Raw genomic sequence first — 20,631 nt, 5'->3', positions numbered from 1 at the left:
TCTATAGGAATAACATAAGACTATATGGCTAGGGGAAAAAGATTCTGGTAAGAAAAGGCATTTTATTACTGGCTTCCTGTTCCTTGATCTGCTTTTGCTGACAACTAGGAATTGAACATCTATCTATGTCTCCAGGAGAGTCAAGTTCATGGCAGAAAGTAGAATGGAAGTTTTCATGGTCAGGGGAAGAGACACAGAGACAGATTATTTAATAGTTACAGGATTTTGGTTAAGGAAAAAGAGAATGTTTTGAGTGTAATGGTAATGGTAATTACACAAAATGTGAATGTGTTTCATTCCATGAACTATATGCTTACAATAGCAAAAACTGTTGTGAGTCACATTACTAAATAGTAGAGAATGTACAAGGGACCTGGGTTCAATTACTGGGACCAAAAACAAGAAAGGTTAAAAATAATAAAACTTATACATATTTTATAAAAAAACTTTAAAATTTGAAATAAAAATAGACTTTAACACTGACCAAAAATTCTACCTTTAAATAATTTGGAGAACACAAAGAAAACAATAGATGTGAAAAATAACCTTTTTTTCAGGAGATTTTTATTAGTAAAATTATTTTATTGATATTCAATATTAAAATAAAAATAAATATTAACCTAACATTCTAAAAGCTGGATACCAGGATAAAATAATTTTCATCTTAATTTAGAGCCTTCAAATATGAGCAACTAGTTGATTCTACTAAACAGGTTAAAGTATAAACATTACAGTTTTTAAAAATAATTCTAGGTTAGCTGTCAGTACAACACAGTAAAAGCAAAGGAGAAAGCAAATGGCTTTTCATTTTAATCAAAGAATGATTCAGCCAGGAAATTAGAGATTATAGGACACAAAACAAATAATGCACAGTCACATCCCACTCCTCATACCCACATGCACAGTCTCAACTTAACCTACCTTCAACAAGAACCTACTCCAAGCCAGACCCCACACTGGCTACACTGATATGGGTATTGGATAAGACCTAGGCTCTGATCTCTAGGGGCTCACAGCCGATCACAAACTGAGAAACACATGTTCAAATGAAATGGGCAGACTGAGAAAGTGCTCAGTCCAGAGGAAACTGACCATGGCTAACTGGAAAAACTTCTATAAGAGGGAAGTTACAAAATTATCTCTGATGAGGAATAGCAGGGGATGGCCTGGAGAATGAAGGATCTGGGAGCAGCACTGACATGTGGACTCTGGCTCTGCTTCAACACCAATGCATTTTGAAGGGTCAGGAGAAGGTGAAATATAAGGAGGGAAAATGTGTCCTTTGCTATGCACCAGCCTTTGCCCTGCCTATCCTAAACTTGTCTGAGTACTGCGTAGGTATTGTTCTATGTTGACATCTGCAATAATCTCAAATTTAACAAAGGAGTTGAAAATTACAGCTTTGAGGTACAATATGAAAAAAGGATAGCCCATTTAATAACTGTGCAGCTTTAGACCTGTGCATCTATTTATTTTTTATTTTTTGTTTGGAGAGGGAGACTTTTGAAGAACTGCCCAAATCAATGGTAATTTGTGAGAGGCCTAATATTGCAGTATGGCAAATTTTAAACTCAGAGTCCTACCAGAAACCTTTGTAACTGAGTGAGTGAGTGAGTGGGTGTCTGGGAAGCAGACAAACTTACCTGTTTGCCCTGCACTAAAACATTAGTAATGGATGGGGCCAGGCTGTCCACTACTTTACTTAAAAGACTTGCTGCACGGCGTACAACCGACCTGGGGGCAAAGAAGAGAGCAGGCCAGATGTTCACAAATCTAAAAGATGATGAATGGGGTCCCTGATTGGAGAGCCTTACAAACATACACAGCTGGGTCTTCATGTTATTATTTGGAGGAAACATTAAGTCCAAGATATTGAACCTAATATTGGAAGTATTCCAGATTGTAAGACCATCTAGAATTAAGAAGGGATGGCCCCTTGCCCTCATCACTGCCACAAAGCTTTACCAACTGGTGACATCATTTGCAAAGAACGGGAGCTTCTTTCATTGGGATGGGGTAGGAGAGTCTACGGAGGAATTAAGTGGATCCTTTGATTTTGCATGATCAAATCAATTTATAAATCTATCACTAGTAGATGTGAATTGTAACTACCACCACTTTAAATAATGATTTTTTTAGTCCCTAGATAATGAAATCACTAGATTAAAGGACTCACTTAGTACTAAATAATAGAAAGTGCTCCAATGAAATACCAGGAGCTTCTTTTTCTTTATAAAGCCAGAATGTTAGTAGAAAGAATTCACACTGCTATTTTTACATTCCTGAAACTCTTAGAATGTAGGAAGAACAGATTTTAAAAGAAATATAGCACATGCAATAAATAAGACATTATTTCCCCTCAAAAGTAAAAATTCATGTGAAACATTTAGGTAGAGAAAATAAAATAATGTACATGTTTTAATTAGTATTAAAATTGCATTTTAGGATATCCATGGAAGTGAGCTTATAAAAAGCATCCCTCTTTCTTCATTTTAACATAAATGGACTAGAAGAAAAGTAAGCCAATCATTGATACAGTTAGGAAAGCAGTTTCTACTTCTAGAAAAGCTTTCATCCCCACATTAAACCTGTAGAGTGCAAAGCCCACACATTTCAAGCAGCTTGAGTTTCCAAATTCTGTTATGTTACCTGTTTCCCATGTACCAGAAAAGTAGTAATGTGTGGGGCTATAGAGGAAGAAAATTTCTGGGTAAATGCAGCCCCGTAGCGCACGGCCAACCTGGGGGTATCAGTGGAAAGCCATGAAAGGGAAAATAGAATGAATAAAACTTGCAGGAATTTGTTCTCTTAAACATAACAGTCAGCATTCTAAGTATTTGCTAGTTAATGGCTCATCCAAAATACAAGTATAATGCAGAAAGCAAGAACAGATTTTCTTGGCTAAAAGTAAGATTACAGACAATATTTGAAATATATTTGAAATATCTATTGGCTTGTAAGCCTTGCTGTACTGAAAATTAAGGGTAGAAACATGAGTTATTTAAACCATAAAATTATTATATTATTTCTTCCAGGTAGGGAAGGCATGCTTATTTTAAAAACAGAGCTCAAATACTATTAAGGGATTGTTTTGTCTAGTCTCCTTATTTTAGAGATTAGAGAAAGTTAAGGAAATAGTGGTCATTAAAAATAAAAAAAACCATATCCTTACTTTCAACATTTGTTAGATTCTGTTAATGAAACTGTTAGAATTGCATCAAAATGCAGATTGTGCATTTAGACATACCTTCCTCCTCATTGTGAATTTAGAAATCTCTCACTAAATTTCCTTTTTTTTTTTTAAATCTCTGGGAAGAGATAACCTCTGTAGAAGAAAGTATTTTTTCAAAAAAACCCACAGTAGCTGGGTGCCTGTGGCTCATGCTGTACTCCTAACTACTCAGGAGGCTGAGATCTGAGGATGGAAGTTTGAAGCCACCTTGGGCAAGACAGTCCATGAGACTCTTATCTCCAATTAAATCAGAGAAAAAGCTGGAATGGACCTGTGGCTCCACTGTCCACTCAGGAACAGTGCTCAGGCCCAGAGTTCAAGCCTCAGGACTAGTTAAAAAAAATAAGCCATTGGGTTTCATCCACCAATTGTGGACTTAGTGAATAAAAAAACTACCTTGTATTCTTTTCCCTTGGAATTAGATTAGTCATGGTCTCTTTTCATGGCCTTTATAATTACAGACAGCTATAATATTAGGACCTTGTTGGGACAGTCTTAATCCCTCTGGGGCTGTTTATTCTCAGATATTTTTCTTTATTATCTTTGGACACTATGCTATAGGCATAGCCTTAGAAAGTAGGAAATCACAGTGCTCTAATCTCAGAGTCTTGATTTATGATAAATAATCATCTTTAAGACTGGACTGTTATCTTCAGGTTAATGAATATGACAATACAAAAATATAACATAATGACAAGGACACTAATACAAACCAAAGCTTTTTGCTGCCGGCTCTTCTATAGACTCTCTCAATGTGATCAGAAACAGTACCTAGACATTGGACAATAGAGTGCTGGTTGAGGAAAGCTTTAAAATTAAACATATAGTATTTATTCCCCTTTAGAAATCATTCATAAATTTTCATTTTGTTCCTCTAGTGCTGCTTTACCCCTTAATTAATCTTCTGAACTGACATATTCTAATACATAACCCAAACTATACATTGTAAATGTCCCAGCATCTGTACTTCTTTACTCTGAATTTATGATTTGATTAAAATGTCATTTATTGAAATTTAGTTCTTTTCTTATTTAGAAATATAATATAAGCTCTTAAATAAAAAGTTTATTTTAACTTACTGTAGAAAATAGGAAAATAGAATACAACAAAACAGTATAGACTCTAAATATAATGATGCTTCAAGTGCTTGTCCAATGAAAGTGTACTAAGGCCCTTTTCTTTATGGGACTTTTAGTACTACGTGCTGGATCTCAAAACTACACCCCTGGGCTTCACTCTTGAGCCACATTTAACATGTGATTTGTTCTTATAACTGGTTTTATAGGAAATAAACAATGTGACAAGACAGAGCATATAAGAAAATAAAGGTGAAGAACAATTCCTTTAACATTTTCCTCTCAACTAATGTTTACAGCCTCTTATTAAATTAGATAAAATTATGTTCATATTCTGTAGATGCTTGTGATTTTCAATGTAGCATAGGTTCGCAGATTTATAACTTTTTGAGTCTTAAATATCATATACATATACATATCATATATATAAACTATATATACACACACATATAGTTTAAAAGCAACATTAAATAATTAATCTGAATTCTAAGTCCTTAATGAAATGTTTAATTTTTAAATTCTTTGTTTTCATTTAGCCAAAGTTTAAATATCAAATGACTATCTCTGGTATAATTATTATTCTGTTTATATGTGGCTTTAAGAATAATTAGAAACATGAAGGGTTGTATCTGAAATTTGCTTAGTAATTTCAAGGTTGCCTCTGCTATAATAATGCAAGAACTATTGGACTTCATTTGAATAAATAACTATGTTTAGCTCATTACTAGAACTGTAACATTATTAATTTCATTGGTATTTAGAACAATATCTTCATTCCAATCAAACCAACATGCTCCTTTGAACAGAGCATTTCAAGATAAGCCAAAAAATCTGATAGCTAGAAATTAAGTACTTGAAAAATACTCTGTTAATTCTATACTATTAAATGCCCAAAGAAAATCATGATGTAGACCTCAAAAATTCCTTATAATAGTAACTCCATATAAGTGTGGACTTCAGGGATAATTTGGTCTCATCCTTAATGCAGACTGAACAAATACATGATTATTTTATTAACTTCAGAGAACAATTCTACTAAATGCCACGTTACATTCCAAATGGTTGCTATAGGACCTAATTTTTATAGACATAACTACTCAATATTATTCTTCAAAAATCACATTAAATAAAACTGGAAATAGAAGCAGTCAATAAACAACTATGGAGTCATCAGAGGTTAATAGTCACAGACAGAATTCAAGTTCCAGCACCACTGAAACAATCAGAGAAACAATCAAGCATCACTGCATGAAAGCTATTTAGGAGCTCATATATCAAAGTGTTCATTCTACTCTAGGGTGTGAATGAACATTTTCCATTAAAAAAGGGGGGAGGTTTAATGGAGGAGGAAATAACATTTTAGTGGGCATTTTATATGCATATCTGATAAGTGTTCAGGGATAGGTTCTATTGAAAATGTTCTCCAGAAGAGCATGTACTCTTACCTTCCATTGTGATGAAGTTGGGACCTTCTCTTTTGAGTAGTATGCCCAGCAGGATGGTCTGGCTGGCCAGACAACCACAGTCCTGAAAATAAAAATCAGTATGAGGAACTGGGATGAAACAAATTTAAGGTGATCCTCAGGGAGTAACTAGTCCCCAAACCATATAATTTAGAGTAGAAGTGAGAGAAGATAAAACTCCATTGATAACAAGCATGAGATGCTTGTTACACAAGTATTTATTTAGAGATTTGAAGATAGAAGCTAGCTAAGCTGGTTTCATGAGGTAGGAGGTTTTAATAATCAATTTTCCCAGGAAACAAGATAAGCAATGGGCAGAAACTATTCTGTCTATAAGCATTAACAGTGATAATGCCATACTCTGAGACTTTGCTAAATCATTTAACCACTACCATTTTCTTAAAAAACAACACAATTTTATAATCTTGCAGTTATGTAGTTCAAAAGTCTGAAATAAGTTTCACTGGACTATAATTAAGGTGTTAGCATCTGCATCCCGCCTGGAGGCAGCTTCTAGGGAAAGTCATTTCCCTACAAACACCTCCTCTGTTTTCTTACCTCTTATACCTTCTATCAGCTCATCATGTTCCTTGGCTAGTGTCTGTCTCCACACCCCCTGCAAAGCTGGCAACCATGAGTGGAATCTTCTGCTTCACTGACATTAGAGCTTCTGTATCCCCCTTCCATGTTTAATGATCCTTGTGACTATGTTAGGCCCATCTAATAATCTTCCTCTTTTAAAGTCATCTGGTTAACATCATCAAATTCATCTACTACAATGATTTCCCTTTACAGTGGCTGGGATTAAGGCAATAAATGTCTTTAGAAGAACATGTCCAGTGACTCCAATGTGTAATAAAGATGAAAACAACTGTTTTACTCATAGAAGACAGACTAAAATGGCATCATAAAGAAACTGGAGGCACACTGAAAACTTGATATGAGGTTAGGGCAAGGAGGTAGAGAAGAGACAAGTCAGCCTTGTGGATTTCATATAGTTACAGAACTTGAGAGATGGGGATCAAGTTGTCACCTGAGTTATTCTCATCATAAATCACTATTATCATCATCATCATCAGCATCATCAGCATCATCATCATATCTCCTCTTCCTCCTCCTTCTTGTTTTCTTCTTGTGTGCTAGTCCTGGGGCTTTAACTCAAGGAGGGCCTGAGTGCTATCCCTGTGTTTTTTTGCTCAAGGTTAGCACTCTACCACTTGAGCCAGAGCTCCACTTCCCACCTTTTGGTGTTAATTGGACCTAAGAGTCTCATGGAAGAAAAAGAGTCTTATGGACTTTCCTTCCCAGGTTGGTTTTGAATTGTGATCCTTGGATTCTGGCAACCTAAGTAGCTAGAATTTCAGGTGTGAGCCACCGGCATCTTACTACTGTATTCTTAATTTTACTTATTTGTAAATGGGAGACCATACTGACATCAACCTATTGTGAAGAGATGTACATGAGAGGTGGAGACATGTATTATATATGTATTATATATTTCAGGGCATTGCGCTATGTGTTTTATGACTATTATATTGTATTCACACTTACTCAGATCTATATACTATGGATTAATACCAAAGACTGATGACATCTGGAAGGATATGTACCTAGTTTATGTGTGTAAATCTGTATGGTCCACATAAGATGCCACAATTTTCATATTTATACCAGTAGGATTTCACATCCTTGAATAAGTACTACATGCTAGTCACACCCTTCTTTTTTTTAAATGTAAACAATCTTAAGAAAGTTAAAACATTAGATTGCTAAAATATCCTTATGATGCAGTCAGAGGTCTGCTCTCCTCAGTGACAGGAGAGAAAAAGCAAGCCTGGGACCTAAACAGTAAAAGCAGGATGGGAACATGAAAGGAAGAAAAGAGACACTGAAAGAAAAATCTGGAGAAGCCGGGCACCGGTGGCTCACACCTGTAATCCTAGCTATTCAGGAGGCTGAGATCTGAAGATCACAGTTCAAAGCCAGCCCGGGCAGGAAAGTCTGTGAGACTCTTATCTCCAATAAACCACTACAAAACTGGAAATGGCGCTGTAACTCAAGCCGAAGAGCATTCGCCTTGAGCTGAAGAGCTGAGGGATAGCGCCCAAGCCCAGAGTTCAAGCCCCACGACCAAAAAAAAAAAAAAAAATCCAGAGACCTCAAAGGCAATGTCATTGCCTTAACACATACAATCCCACTCATCTCTACTCCTTAAGACAATCACACTTAAGACAAAAAAGCATCTCTCTGCTCTAAGTGTACAGTGGCCATCTACATCTAGATTGCCTGCCACCTTCTTTGACAGGATAGAAAATATTAGGCCTGACTGGTTGTTCCTGTCTGGCAATCTCACACAGGGCCTTGTGGAAATTGCATCTCTCTCACATTCAGCTTTTGAAGAATTTCCTGGGTTGATTTGTTTTTCCATTCACTAATGGTGATGCTTGGTTGTTGTTTCAGTTCAGGGCCATCAGGGGTACTGCTTTGTCTTTTAACTTTTGAATGTTTGGGAAATTCTAGTTCTTCAAAACTCTTAAATTCCGGAAGCCTAGAAATTAAAACATAATGTTTCAGATTTTTTCTTTTTCAAATGTGATCTCAAGAGATGCAAAAACAAAATTAAACCAAAGGAACTTACTCGTCTGTGTTACTGATTCTTAGAAAGTCAAGTTGTTCTACTACAGCTCCAGATATTAGTGTCTGAAATGTGAGGAGAAAAGATGAAAAATTCTTATATTCATTAGGCCATATTCTGTGGTCTGAACACAAACAAATTTTTTTTATTGGTCAGGTACTGGTGGCTCACGCCTGTAATCCTAGCTACTCAGGAGGCTGAAATCTGAGGATTGTGGTTCAAAGCCAGCCCGAGCAGGAAAGTCTGTGAGACTCTTATCTCCAATAAACCACCAGAAAACCAGAAGTGGTGCTGTGGCTCAAGTGGTAGAGCACTCGCCTTGAGCTGAAGAGCTGAGGGACAGTGCCCAAGCCCAGAGTTCAAGCCCCATGACTGACCAAAAAAATTGTTATTATAAAGTTGATATACAGTTATACAAGTTAGATTAAGAGTATATATACTTTTTTGCAAGTAATACTTCAAAAGGAAAAAAAGTTACTTGAGTACAACAAATATAAGCATTCTAAAACTCGAAAGACTTCTACAAACAAAATCGAATAGAATATATACACCTATAAATGAAATATATGCATCAAGTAACACATCCACAAATCATACAAACAAGAAGGAAGGTCAACATTAGATAAACTCTCTGTTCTTAGAATTTTAGCATTTAATAAATGTTGATTTTTAACCCAAGGCCTTTGTGTACATGCTATGTAAGTGCTCTGTCATTGAGATACACTGCCACCCCTATAGTTACTTATTTAAAGTTGCAATTATAATAATTCAGTGTTGATTTGAATAAAATAATTGGGATGCTTAAATAGTTTGGGAAAAAGATAATACCAATTACACTTGGTTTCTACTAGTTTGGAAGGCTATTTCAGGGCCATTCAATGGTGAGATACTACAGTCTTCCCTTTCCATGATCATGATGGCAATGCATTCTTAAGCTGAAGTTTTTCTCCATTCTGGCACATAGCAATCTGTATTTGGTCACTTTATTTTCCATTAGTTCTTGATCCTAAGTTAGGTAGGCTAAATAGTGAGAAGTGAACTATACCATATAGTGATCCATAGGATTATCAGACAATTCTGTGATTAAGACCATTATTTCAAGTGTAAAGAAATAGCTCATAGGAAAGTTGACTATGTTTGTAAACCATTAAGAGGTGTGTTATCTTCTTCTCTGAGTAGAAATGCATAAATAATGCAAGATATCTGCTTATAGATGGCAAAATGGACATATTCCAGCAATTACTCTAAACTTTCCATGCAGAGTATGAGTGAAAAAGGCCAAATATGCAACCTACCTGCATGTTTCATGTGGCTCAGCTACAGTCAGGTCAGCTGAGGAACAGGGTCTGTGCCTGGGTAGACAGTAGTGCTGAGCATAACTGAGGTTTGCTAAATGATAGTTCCTAACAATCAGGCTCACATCTATACATTTGCTCTTTAGTAAACTAATTTGTTAGATATTTACTAAGCAATTACCATATGCCTGGCTATCTTCAGTGTTGAAAATTAACATGTACAAATTATTAAAAATATTTGCCTTTTTGAAACTGACTTTATAGGTACATGTAGAGGGAAGAAAGCAAATTATATATTCTTCAGATAATGATACAAAATAGAAAAATAAGTATTAAATAAAATAAGAATGGTAGGGAACACAGAATTCCACTTTGTATATGTACCACATTTTCTTGATCCATTCATCTAATAAGGGACATCTGTGTATGGAAACCTTTGCTGAAGAACCTTGCTGGAGCTCACTGGAGGCCTGGGTTTGAAGGTTATACCAGTCCCCTGGTTGCTTCTTCTATTTGCCATGAGTAGCTCCACATGTTCCTACTGCTATGATGTTTTGCCCAAGTACATGGGGCCAAGTGATCTCTGAAACTTTCTTCAACTGTTTATGTCAGCTATTTTGGCCAAGAGTGACAAAAGCCAACTAATATAGCAGGTCAGAGATGTAGGTTTAGACTATGGGACTTAGACTAGTTAAAGGATTTGGGGTTCTACTTTGTATGAAAGAAATCACAGAAACTTACAATCTGTGTCATAATCTAACTGCTTATGCCAGCTGACTTGTCTTTAATAGTAACTTAGGAGATTGAAAAGTTTGGTGAGAGATGATGGTAGCTTGGATCCTGTTTAAGGTAACAGGTAGTGGTCAGATTCTTGATATAACTGAGGGTACAAGACAACAGGATTTAATAATGGAGTATAGTGCTGAAGACCCTGTTGTCAACTGGTAGGAGAAAAGTCCTACTAACAAGCATCAGAACTTAAGTTCAATATCCAGTACTACACTACCCCTATCCCCAAAAATATTACAATGTAGATCTGAAAGAAAGACTCATAGCCTCATGTATACAATGTCTTCTGTTTGCTTGAAGAAGTCATGCCAAGTCATTTTAACCATATGCCATAAAGGTGTGGGTAAAGTACATCCTGAGATGTTCATATAGCACTAAACTGCCTAACAATACAATTGTCATAATATTCTGTCATAATATTATGGGATGGCTATGGTTTTCTTTTTGATAAAATACCTTTTATTTCTTTTGATGGGTCTCAGATTTGAACTCAAGGCTTTGACCTTGCCAGGCAGGTATTTTTACCAGTCGCACCTCCAGGCCCTTTATTTTTTTGGTGGCCAGTTTTTAATATATATTTTTATTGTAAAGATACTATACAAAGGGGTTACAGTTACATGAGTATGGTAAGGATATATTTCCTATAGAATGTTGTTACACCCTCCTTTGTTTTTCCCTTACCATCTCTTCCCTCTCCTCCTCCCCACCACTACCCTGAAGCTGTAAAGTTCATTTTCAACATAATGTTTTGTACATCTCATTGTTACAATGGGTCAACCTGTATCCTTATTTCAGCATTTTGTTATTTCCCCTCCCCAAATAAGAAAAATTTATATACAAGATGCAAGGCACTGGAAGCAAATACAGTGAAAACAGGGGTTATACCATGAGGGAAGAACATACAAAAGAAACAACAACAACAACAAAAAACAGATAGTACATTAAAAACAACAGCAAGAAAAAGATTAGACTTCTTGTGTCCCTATCTTGGGGTTCATTTCGCTTAGCATCATCCTATATGGTCATATGTACATAGCTTTTGACCTTTTCTGCTTATCCTAGACATATACTAGTTATTGCAAATAAGGGAAACCATGAGACCTATGGCTTACTTCACTTAATATGATTTTTTCCAAGTCTTTCCATTTCCTAACAAATGGGGCAATGTCATTCTTTCTGATGGAGACATAGAATTCCATTGTATGGAAATACCACATTTTCTTGATCCATTCATCTACTGAGGGGCATGTAGGTTGGTTCCATATCTTAGCTATGGTGAATAATGCTGCGATAAACATACTTGTGCTGGTAGCTTTAGTATGGTCTTGTTTGTGACCATCTAGGTAAATTTTGCTGGCCATTTTTGAGACAAAGTCCTGCTTCCTGCCAAGGAACACATTTAGAACTGCAATCTATCTAATCTCAGCCTTCCTTGGAACTTTTTATCTTACCACAACTGAGATTCCATATATGTACTAGCTCACAAACTTTTGTCTAATCTGGCCTTGAATAGTAATTCTCTTATTCTCTCCTTCCCAAGTAGCTAGGACTTTAGGTGTGAACTATTGGTACCTGGCTGGATAAAGGGCTTTAACTTTTAAAAAGGAAAGAAGGCAAAATGAACATGGATGGTGAACATCTATTTATATTTTTTAAATGCAAGATTATTAGAAGTATGAAGAACTATTGATCTCTCTCTCTCCTCAAACTTCTGAAGTTCAACAAAAAATGGAAGTAAAGATGAATAATTAAGAGGACATTCAACTACGTTGCTTCAAGGGCAGTGATTTAAGTCCATGTGCTCAAATATAAAAAGCATGGAATCATTAGTTTAGCCTTCTTGCTGCAGTAACTAGTCTTAAGATGGAAGACAATGAAAGGGTTCCAGTTTGCACCTTATGAGACACTTTTGTAAATTACCTCAAGGTCTTGATCAACTTGAGCTTTGTGTATACTGATATTGGTGGAGAGCTTTCCAATTTCAGATGAAAAAAGGAATATCTGTCCAAGCTCAAAATTTTATGCTGTGCTTGACATTAAAAAGGAAATAAAATGAGAAATCTTTAATTTATTGCCTTAATAGAAAAAGGTACTACTTTTTATATTGCTTTTTAATTTGTCTAAAAGTCTTCAATGAAATGTAAACTCCCTAAGATATGGCAGAATATTAAATTCTAAACCAAAGTAATTTTAAAATTAAATTTAGCTCAGAAATAGGATTTGTTAACATCAAACACTGCCAGTTACCATGTGCTAAAATGAAAGTCTGAAAGAATTTGGATTCTTTTAAAAATTATAATAGATTACCAGGTAGCTGTGGCTCATGCCCGTAATTCTAGAACCTGAAGAGGTTGAGATTTAAGAATCATGTTTTGAAGCCAGCCCAAGTTAGAAAGTCCATGACACTCTTATCTCCAATTAAACACTAAGAAAGCCAGAAGTGGAGCTGTGGCTCAAGTGGTAGAGCACTAGCTTTGAGGAACAAAAGCTCAGGGACAGTACCCAGGCTCTGAGTTCAAGCCACAGAATCAGAACACACACAAATATATATCATCCAAACTATAATAGAAATTTTTATGGCTCTTAATATAAAATCATCGAATCCACTTGAAATGTATTTGTGTGTGATATGAAAATGAATGTAATTAATTTTTAATCAAATGTGAATAAAATATCTACAAAAGACTATCAGTGTATGAAGCAAGTTCTTGGATCACATCCTGTTTTATGCACCTGTATGTATTGTGAGGGCATCACACCATGTCACAATAATAGTGTGCATGCACCACTAGTTCATAGAAATCTCAGTCTTAATGACTTAAATGCTTATTTAGAATTTCTATTTTACTCTATTTAATAGCTTGAAAGTTCTAATAACTTCTCTACTTGTTATTGATTTAAGGAGGCTATGATATTAGGGCTTGAACTTAGGGCCTATTTCCAAGGCAGCTGTTATTTTCCTAAACATATTGATTATAGCCATATGGAAGCCTATTTTTGCCAATACATGTATCATGTAGACTGTTTCTAATATATTTGATTCTTCTTTCTTTTAGGTATTTGATCTTTTGCCCCCTAACTTGCCTGGTAATTTTTTTTTTTGGTTCGGTTGTGGGGCCTGAACTCTGGGCCTGGATGCTGTCCCTCAGCTCTTCAGCTCAAGGCTAGCGCTCTACCACTTGAGCCACAGCACCACTTCCTGCTTTTTTCTTTTTGCTTATGTGGTGCTGAGGAATCGAATCCAGGGCCTCATGCACACAAGGCAAGCACTCTCCACTGAGCCACCTTCCCAGCTCATTGCCTGGTAATTTTTAAATGCAAAAGAAAACAGTGCTCTGGGTATGGTTACAAATGCTGGTGATTTTAAGCACTTGGGAGGTGGGAGCAGAAGGGTCATGAGTTTGAAATCAACCTGGGCTACATAATGAAATTTTGACTTAAACAACAAATCCAAACAAACAACAACAAACCCTACATTGTACATAAATAACTATAGCAGTACCTTGAAGATCTGAATGGTATTTTCTACTCTTTGTAAGGGGACTGAGTCATCTTGTTTCATTTTATTCTTAAAGTATAGGCTTTCAAGAGGGTTTATCTTCTTATACTTTCAAGAGGGCTAGTTTTTAAATGAAAAAGACATAATATAGTCTTGTCATGGGGGTTACATGTGAGATATTGTCTTATACATTATTACCACCATCAAAACAACCTTCCAAAAAAATAAAACAAAAAAAAAAACAAACCCAATACAGACATTGCATATATGACACTTAGAAATACTTTTAGAATCCAGATGCTATTTTCTACTCTTCATGAGAATTGAATTGCTTTGGATTTCCTTTTTAAAAAAAATTCTTTATTGAGATTAAGTAATACATACATTTCACAATATTGTGGGATAGTGATACTTAGCTAAAGTCACAAACACATTTTAACATTCACAAGGCAAATTGTCATTATCATGGCCCATAAAGCTTGTGAACTCTACAAACTCCTTTTGATAGTATCACGTGGAAATAAGAGATAAAAAATCCTTGTCTTTGGTGGGCCATGAAATTCAATTTTTGTCCTATTAGCTTTAGGGGAGTACCAAATGCTTGTTTGATTACCACTGAAATTCTGACCATGCTTCCAATACACCAATATGTTATTTTAGGAGAAACTAAGAGTTTGTAATTGATTATTCCCCCCCCCCCCTATTTGGACTGGAACCCTCATTCAGCTTTCTTGCTCACCTAGTGGTCAAACTCTAGGCTTGGCCCCAAAGCTAATGGTCAATCTCTACCACTTGAGACATGCCTCCAGTCCAGCATTCCTCTGGTTAATTCAGATAGTTTCAGAGACTGCTCTTCCCTAAACTAGCTTTGAACCATAATCCTCTAATCTCAGGCTCCTAAGTAGCTAGAACTGAGTAACTAGATACAGGTGCCTGCGTAATGTTAGTGTGTGTGTGTGTGTGTGTGTGTTTGTGTGTGTGTGTGTGTGTGTGTTAAAAAATGATAAGTCTAATTATTTCTTGTAAGGATTAGAAACATACCTAGGTAGATCTTGTAGTGGTAAGGATATGTAGATACAGTGCAAAGGCAATGGTGGATTTCTGGTTAATGTGACCATCACACATATTTTGCCCTCAAGTCCCACTCAAATAACAGTAGAAAAAATAACTTAAGGTATAGAGCTATTCAGATAAAAAGAACAGGAAGAATTTCAGGTTCTGGATGTGTGGTATACTGAAGGAGTAGGGGAGAGGATACTAAAAATGGTAGATTTACTGACACTATATGGTGGCTAATCCCAAAGTCCTTCTTTCCCTAAATAGCTAAGAAGCCAGTATCTGTTTGCATCTCCTTGAATAAAGGAGATAAAGACTGTCTCAAAAACACAAGACACATAGAAAACAGAATCAAATATTAAGTATATGAAAGACTATATACCTAACATTTGACCCCTTGCATCATTCTTTTCTTATTCCTTTTATTATCCTTCTTTCTTTACTTCCTTCCTTTCCTTCTCTTTCTTTTTTTTTTTTTAAAGATAGGTTCTCAGTATGAGGCTCAGACTAGCTTGAAACTGGGTATATAGCTCCAAGTAGCCTCAAACTCACAGTCCTTTTGCATTAGGCTCCCAAGTGGTGAGACCGCAGGGTGTGTCACCAAAATGCTTCCCTCCTCCATTTTGTTTTTAAAATTGTGAAAATACCATATAGAGGGGTTACAATTACATGGACGAGATTATGAGTACATTTCTTATCAAGCTATGTTGCCTCCTCCTTTGTTTCCCCCTCCCATCCCTTCCCATCTCCCACCTCCCCAACACCCCCCCCGCCCCCGTCAGCCAAAGTTGTAAAGTTCATTTTTCGACAGAACGACTTGTACATCTCATTGTTACAATGGGTCCACCTGTATCCCTAGTTAAATGTTTTTTTTTTTCCCTTCCCCTCCACAAATTATACCAACATCATATACAGTGAAAGCAGGGGTTATACCATGGCGGAGGGGCATACAAAGCAACAAAGAAATCTTCTTATAAATATGTTAGAAACAATCGCATGAAAGAAAAAACATTTGAATACTTATGTTGGGGTTCATTTCCCTAACATCAACTTATCTGACCTTTTCTGCTTGACTCAGACATATACTAGTTATTACAAATAAGGGAAAGCATGGGACCTATGTTTCTTTGGGCCTGGCTTACTTCACTTAATATATTTTTTTCCAAGTCTTTCCATTTCCTAACAAATGGGCAATGTCATTCTTTCTGATGGAAGTAGAATTCCATTGTGTATATATGCCACATATTTTTGATCCATTCATCTACTGCCCCTCCTCCATTCTTAAAAACGACTGGAAAAAATGAAAAAAGGCTAAGGATCATCAGATATTGAACATATACCTTCAATGTGAAAGACTGAGGGGAAAAAAAATTAAAAACCTGAAAGCGGTAATGCAGACAAATTTGCATTCTAGTTTCCTTAGAAAAAACACAAAATAGAAGATCTACAAAATAAGAGCAGGTTACTGTAAGGAAAATTTAAAACAGAAACATTTAAAATATAAAATTAAATAGGTAACGTGGAGGGGATTTTGATGTACATAAAAATCAATCATACATGCAAAATACAACCACTAGGAAGTGGGTATGTAAACATGTCATTTATAACACTAGTTATATAGATCTCTGTTTTCCTTTTATTTTTTTTTATTTATTTTGGGCCTTGAACTCTGGACCCAGACCCTGTGGCCCTGTTCTTGAGATCCTTTTTGTTCAAGGCTAGTGCTCTACCACTTGAGCCACTGTACCACTTCAGGATTTTTCTGGTGGGTAATTGTAGATAAATTTCATGGCCTTTCCTGCCCAGGCTAGCTTTGAACCACAATCCTGAGATCTCAGCCTCTTGAGTAGCTAGGATTAGAAGTGTGAGCCACTGGTGTCCCACTGTTCTTATGTTTTTGTTGCTATTTCCTAGACATCAGATTCATTGTTCATATATTAGTACGTGTAATAATAATAAAACTGAAGTATAAAAAACTGCCATAAGTACAGCATGTTTGGTGAGAATACATAGAGAACATTATTATACAAGATTTTCCCAAGTTGTGTTGACTATAATAAAGATACTAGTCTCCCCTAACAAAGAGATGCTGGTATTTTAGAATACAGCACAAAAGTATGTATGGTAATAATAAATAAGTTTGAAGGAAGAAAACCTTGGAATTAAAGTCATCAGAGAAAGTTACTTTCTCACTCTTACAAGTAGATTATGGTTCCATCCAAGTAGAGCACAAGGGCATTGTCCCAAGTTTAGCTTCCTGCCAACACACACACACACACACACACACACACACACACACACACACACACACACACACTGCCTTTTAATGAGATTAGGGGAGTGTAGTTCACAAGTTAAACAAGAATGGACAGAGATTGGGTGGGGAGAGGCTGCAGGGGCAGGCAAGGAGGAGGAGGCTGTAGAGTACTTATTTTTAATCACATCTTAGATTTTCAACCTTGACTGCACATTAGAATTAACTAGGGCTATTTAAAAATGTTCTCATGGCCAACCTGCAACCCAGATTGATTAGATTAGAATCTTTGGGGGTATCCCAGAATAAGAGCTTTTAGAAGCTTCCAGGTGATTTCAAATTGCAGACCAGGTTGAGAACCACTGCCTTAGTATTTAACTGCAGTAGCTATGTGAGAGCTAAGTTTTAACATAACCTTTCTTTTTTTTCTTTTTTTTTTTGGGTCCGGTCGTGGGGCCTGAACTCTGAGCCTGGGCGCTGTCCCTCAGCTCTTCAACTCTACCACTTGAGCCACAGCATCACTTCCGGCTTTTTTTTCTTTTTGCTTATGTGGTGTTGGGGATCGAACCCAGGGCCTCATGCATGCAAGGCAAGTGCTCTACCACTGAGCCACCTTCCCAGCCCCACCTTTCTTTTTTATAAGGTCCTTAGGCTTCAATTACTGAGGGAACACTAGTGACCAAAGAAATAAGTGCTTGTTATACAGTAGCACTGACTCAGAGGATTCCAGACAAGTTAATGAAGTGTGATTACATAATTTAAGTTTCTCTTTTGTTGTTATACTTGTCCTATATTTATTATATGTTATTCTTCTTGGGTTATTTTAAGGGGCTTATAAGGGGTTGAATTATAAGGAGTTGTATATGTGGAGACAGAGTAGTGGACTTTTAGGATGGTTCCTTTAGAGAAAATGTTAGCTAAATATGCCCTGTTGCACTGTATTTTCACAGAAGGTAAGGGTGTGGGGCAAGGATGAATCAAAACAGAAAATCTTAACTTGAACTGCCACAGGCTTGCCCTTTATTCTCAGGTCTTCTTCATGTTCTTTTTTTCTTTTTTTTTTGGTGCCAGTTCTGGGACTTGAACCCAGACATAGGCTCTGTCCCTGAGCTTTACTTGCTCAAGGCTTGTGCTGTACCATTTGTGGCCACAGGGCCACTTCTATCTTGTTGGTGCTTAATTGGAGATAAGAGTCTCACAAACTTTCCTGCCTGAGCTGGCTTTGAACCATGATCCTCATATCTCAGCTTCCTGAGTAGGTAGGATTAGAAGTGTGGCCCACTGGTACCTGGCTCAGTCTTCTTTTTGATATTCAGTTTGAAAGTTAATTTTGCTACAAAAATAGCCTTTCTACTCTCCATATCTGAGACAGCTAGTATTCTGTGGATTAGGCTCCATCCTCCCCTGTGCTACATGTAGCATTCATCCAAGATGTTTTAGAAACATTTTTGACAAAACTTTTAAAAGTCTGTAGAACAGCTAAGGATCACAGTTAGAAGGTAGGTTTGATAGGCAAATCCTCATCTCTCTTATCTCTAAATAACCAACAAAAAAGCTGTAAGTAGAGGTATGGCTCAAGTGGCAGAGCCCCAGTGCCAGGATTGAAATAAAGAAGCAAGAGCAAGAATCCCTGAGTTTAACGTCCCAATACTGATGCACGCACATACATGTCTATTTAAGGAATGGCAACCAAGAATGAACTTAGAAGCCCAGAGCAGAATGAACTTGTCTTTCTTACTCAATATTGGGCACTATCTATATGAAAGACCCTTGGGGATAGTCACAATTATTTTACAAGACATAAGAATTTAGTGAACTACAATGTGACTAGCTGAAATTAAAGGATATAGAAGGATGGCAAAGAAGAGAAATGGCATTTCTAAACTGAGCCATTTTTCAGAGTTGTCCTTTGAAGTCTTCAAAGTCCAAAAATCTTGACAGAAGGGAGAAGAGCCAAGCAGAAGAAATGGTGAGAGCAGAGGGATAGAACTCAACAAAATTCAGAACATAGGAATTAATCTGTATTGGCTAATGCATAGAATATTTAATAGGAGAGGGCTGTGGACAAAGAGGCTATTATATCTAACAGAGAACTCTCTGTAATAAGGAGTTGTGAAGACAATGCTGATATGTTCAAATGGAATAGAATTATATCATGGCTGAATGTTAAAGTTGAATAAAACAAGGAGCACTGGAACAATTTGCCTTTAAAATTCCAAGATTATTCAGTTGGTTACTTGATCCCTTATCAACTCAGTTCCTCAAATGCAGTTATGAGGTTGGAATTCAGCTACTAAGATTTAAAATATTTATTAGTAAACAACTGCAATAGTTTAAGCACCTGAGACATCAATAGGAATAGGATGATCAGTACAGAATAAAATTTTAAAATAAAAATCTTAAACAGAACACATAATAAGAAACAGCTAAGTTGCAGATAATTATAACACAAAAACACACTGAAATTCAGAGGCTACCTGTAGACGATCAACGTGAACTTTGACTCCTCCAATCACTCCTTTTTTGAAGGCTGCCAGCATGTCTAATATGGGATTAAACCGGCTACCCCTAAAAATAAAGCATATAAACAAAATGGGGAATAAATAGTCTAATAATAACTATTCAAATAACTCTACAACACTACATAAGAACAACACAAAACAACAACAACAAAAACCAAGAAACCTCTGCTTCCAAGGGGTTCATAGTGTTAATGGCTGTACGATACAAGCATCTGACTCCTTTTTTAAAAAATCAACCTACCTTATATTGTCTTCCCGGATGAGAACAAGAAAAAGTGGGCGTCCATGCATTTTCCAATATTGCTTGATGAACTGCAGTGCATTCTATGAAAACAGAAGATGATGTAGGGTAGAATGGCATAGTATCTAAGCTGATTGAAAACTTAACCATGAGAGGCAAAAAGACAACAAAACTCACATTATGAGAATTCGAAGCCTAGATAATTCAGACTAAGGAAACCCTGTTACTTTAATTTGTTTTTTAAAAATAATCACATTGCCCAAATTTTAAGGCTTTTTATCTTGTACATGTGTACGCTCTCTCTGGTGGCTTCAAAAAATACAGTTCAAGAATGGTCTGCAACAATGAGATGCACAAGTCGTTATGTGGAAAAACGAACTTTACAACTTTGGTGGGGGGGGGAGGATTGGATGGCGGGGAAGGATAGGAAGGGGAAACAAAGGAGGAGGCTACAATGCTTGATAAGAAATGTACTCATTGTCTTGCCCATCTAATTGTAACCCCACTGTACAGTATTTTCACAATAAAAACACTTAAAAAAAAAGAATGGTCTCAGTGGGGTGCTGGTG

At 36.4% G+C, this 20,631-nt stretch overlaps 1 protein-coding gene across 1 annotated transcript in view; it reads right to left on the bottom strand.

The window, feature by feature from the left end:
* LOC105994397 (phosphorylase b kinase regulatory subunit beta) overlaps nucleotides 1–20,631 on the bottom strand; it is a 93,731-nt gene that overhangs the window by 18,367 nt on the left and 54,733 nt on the right. The window contains exons 7-13 of the mRNA XM_013027880.1: nucleotides 20,063–20,145; nucleotides 19,777–19,867; nucleotides 8,410–8,471; nucleotides 8,157–8,319; nucleotides 5,754–5,835; nucleotides 3,946–4,003; nucleotides 1,644–1,734 (exon numbers count right to left, since the gene is read on the bottom strand). Of these exons, the coding sequence (XP_012883334.1) occupies nucleotides 1,644–1,734; nucleotides 3,946–4,003; nucleotides 5,754–5,835; nucleotides 8,157–8,319; nucleotides 8,410–8,471; nucleotides 19,777–19,867; nucleotides 20,063–20,145 (630 nt within the window). The remainder of the gene's footprint in view (nucleotides 1–1,643; nucleotides 1,735–3,945; nucleotides 4,004–5,753; nucleotides 5,836–8,156; nucleotides 8,320–8,409; nucleotides 8,472–19,776; nucleotides 19,868–20,062; nucleotides 20,146–20,631) is intronic.

This window comes from Dipodomys ordii, unplaced genomic scaffold, assembly GCF_000151885.1.
Source record: "Dipodomys ordii isolate 6190 unplaced genomic scaffold, Dord_2.0 Scaffold106, whole genome shotgun sequence".
Classification (NCBI taxonomy): Eukaryota; Metazoa; Chordata; class Mammalia; order Rodentia; family Heteromyidae; genus Dipodomys; species Dipodomys ordii.
This window is presented reverse-complemented; position numbering and strand designations above follow the sequence as displayed.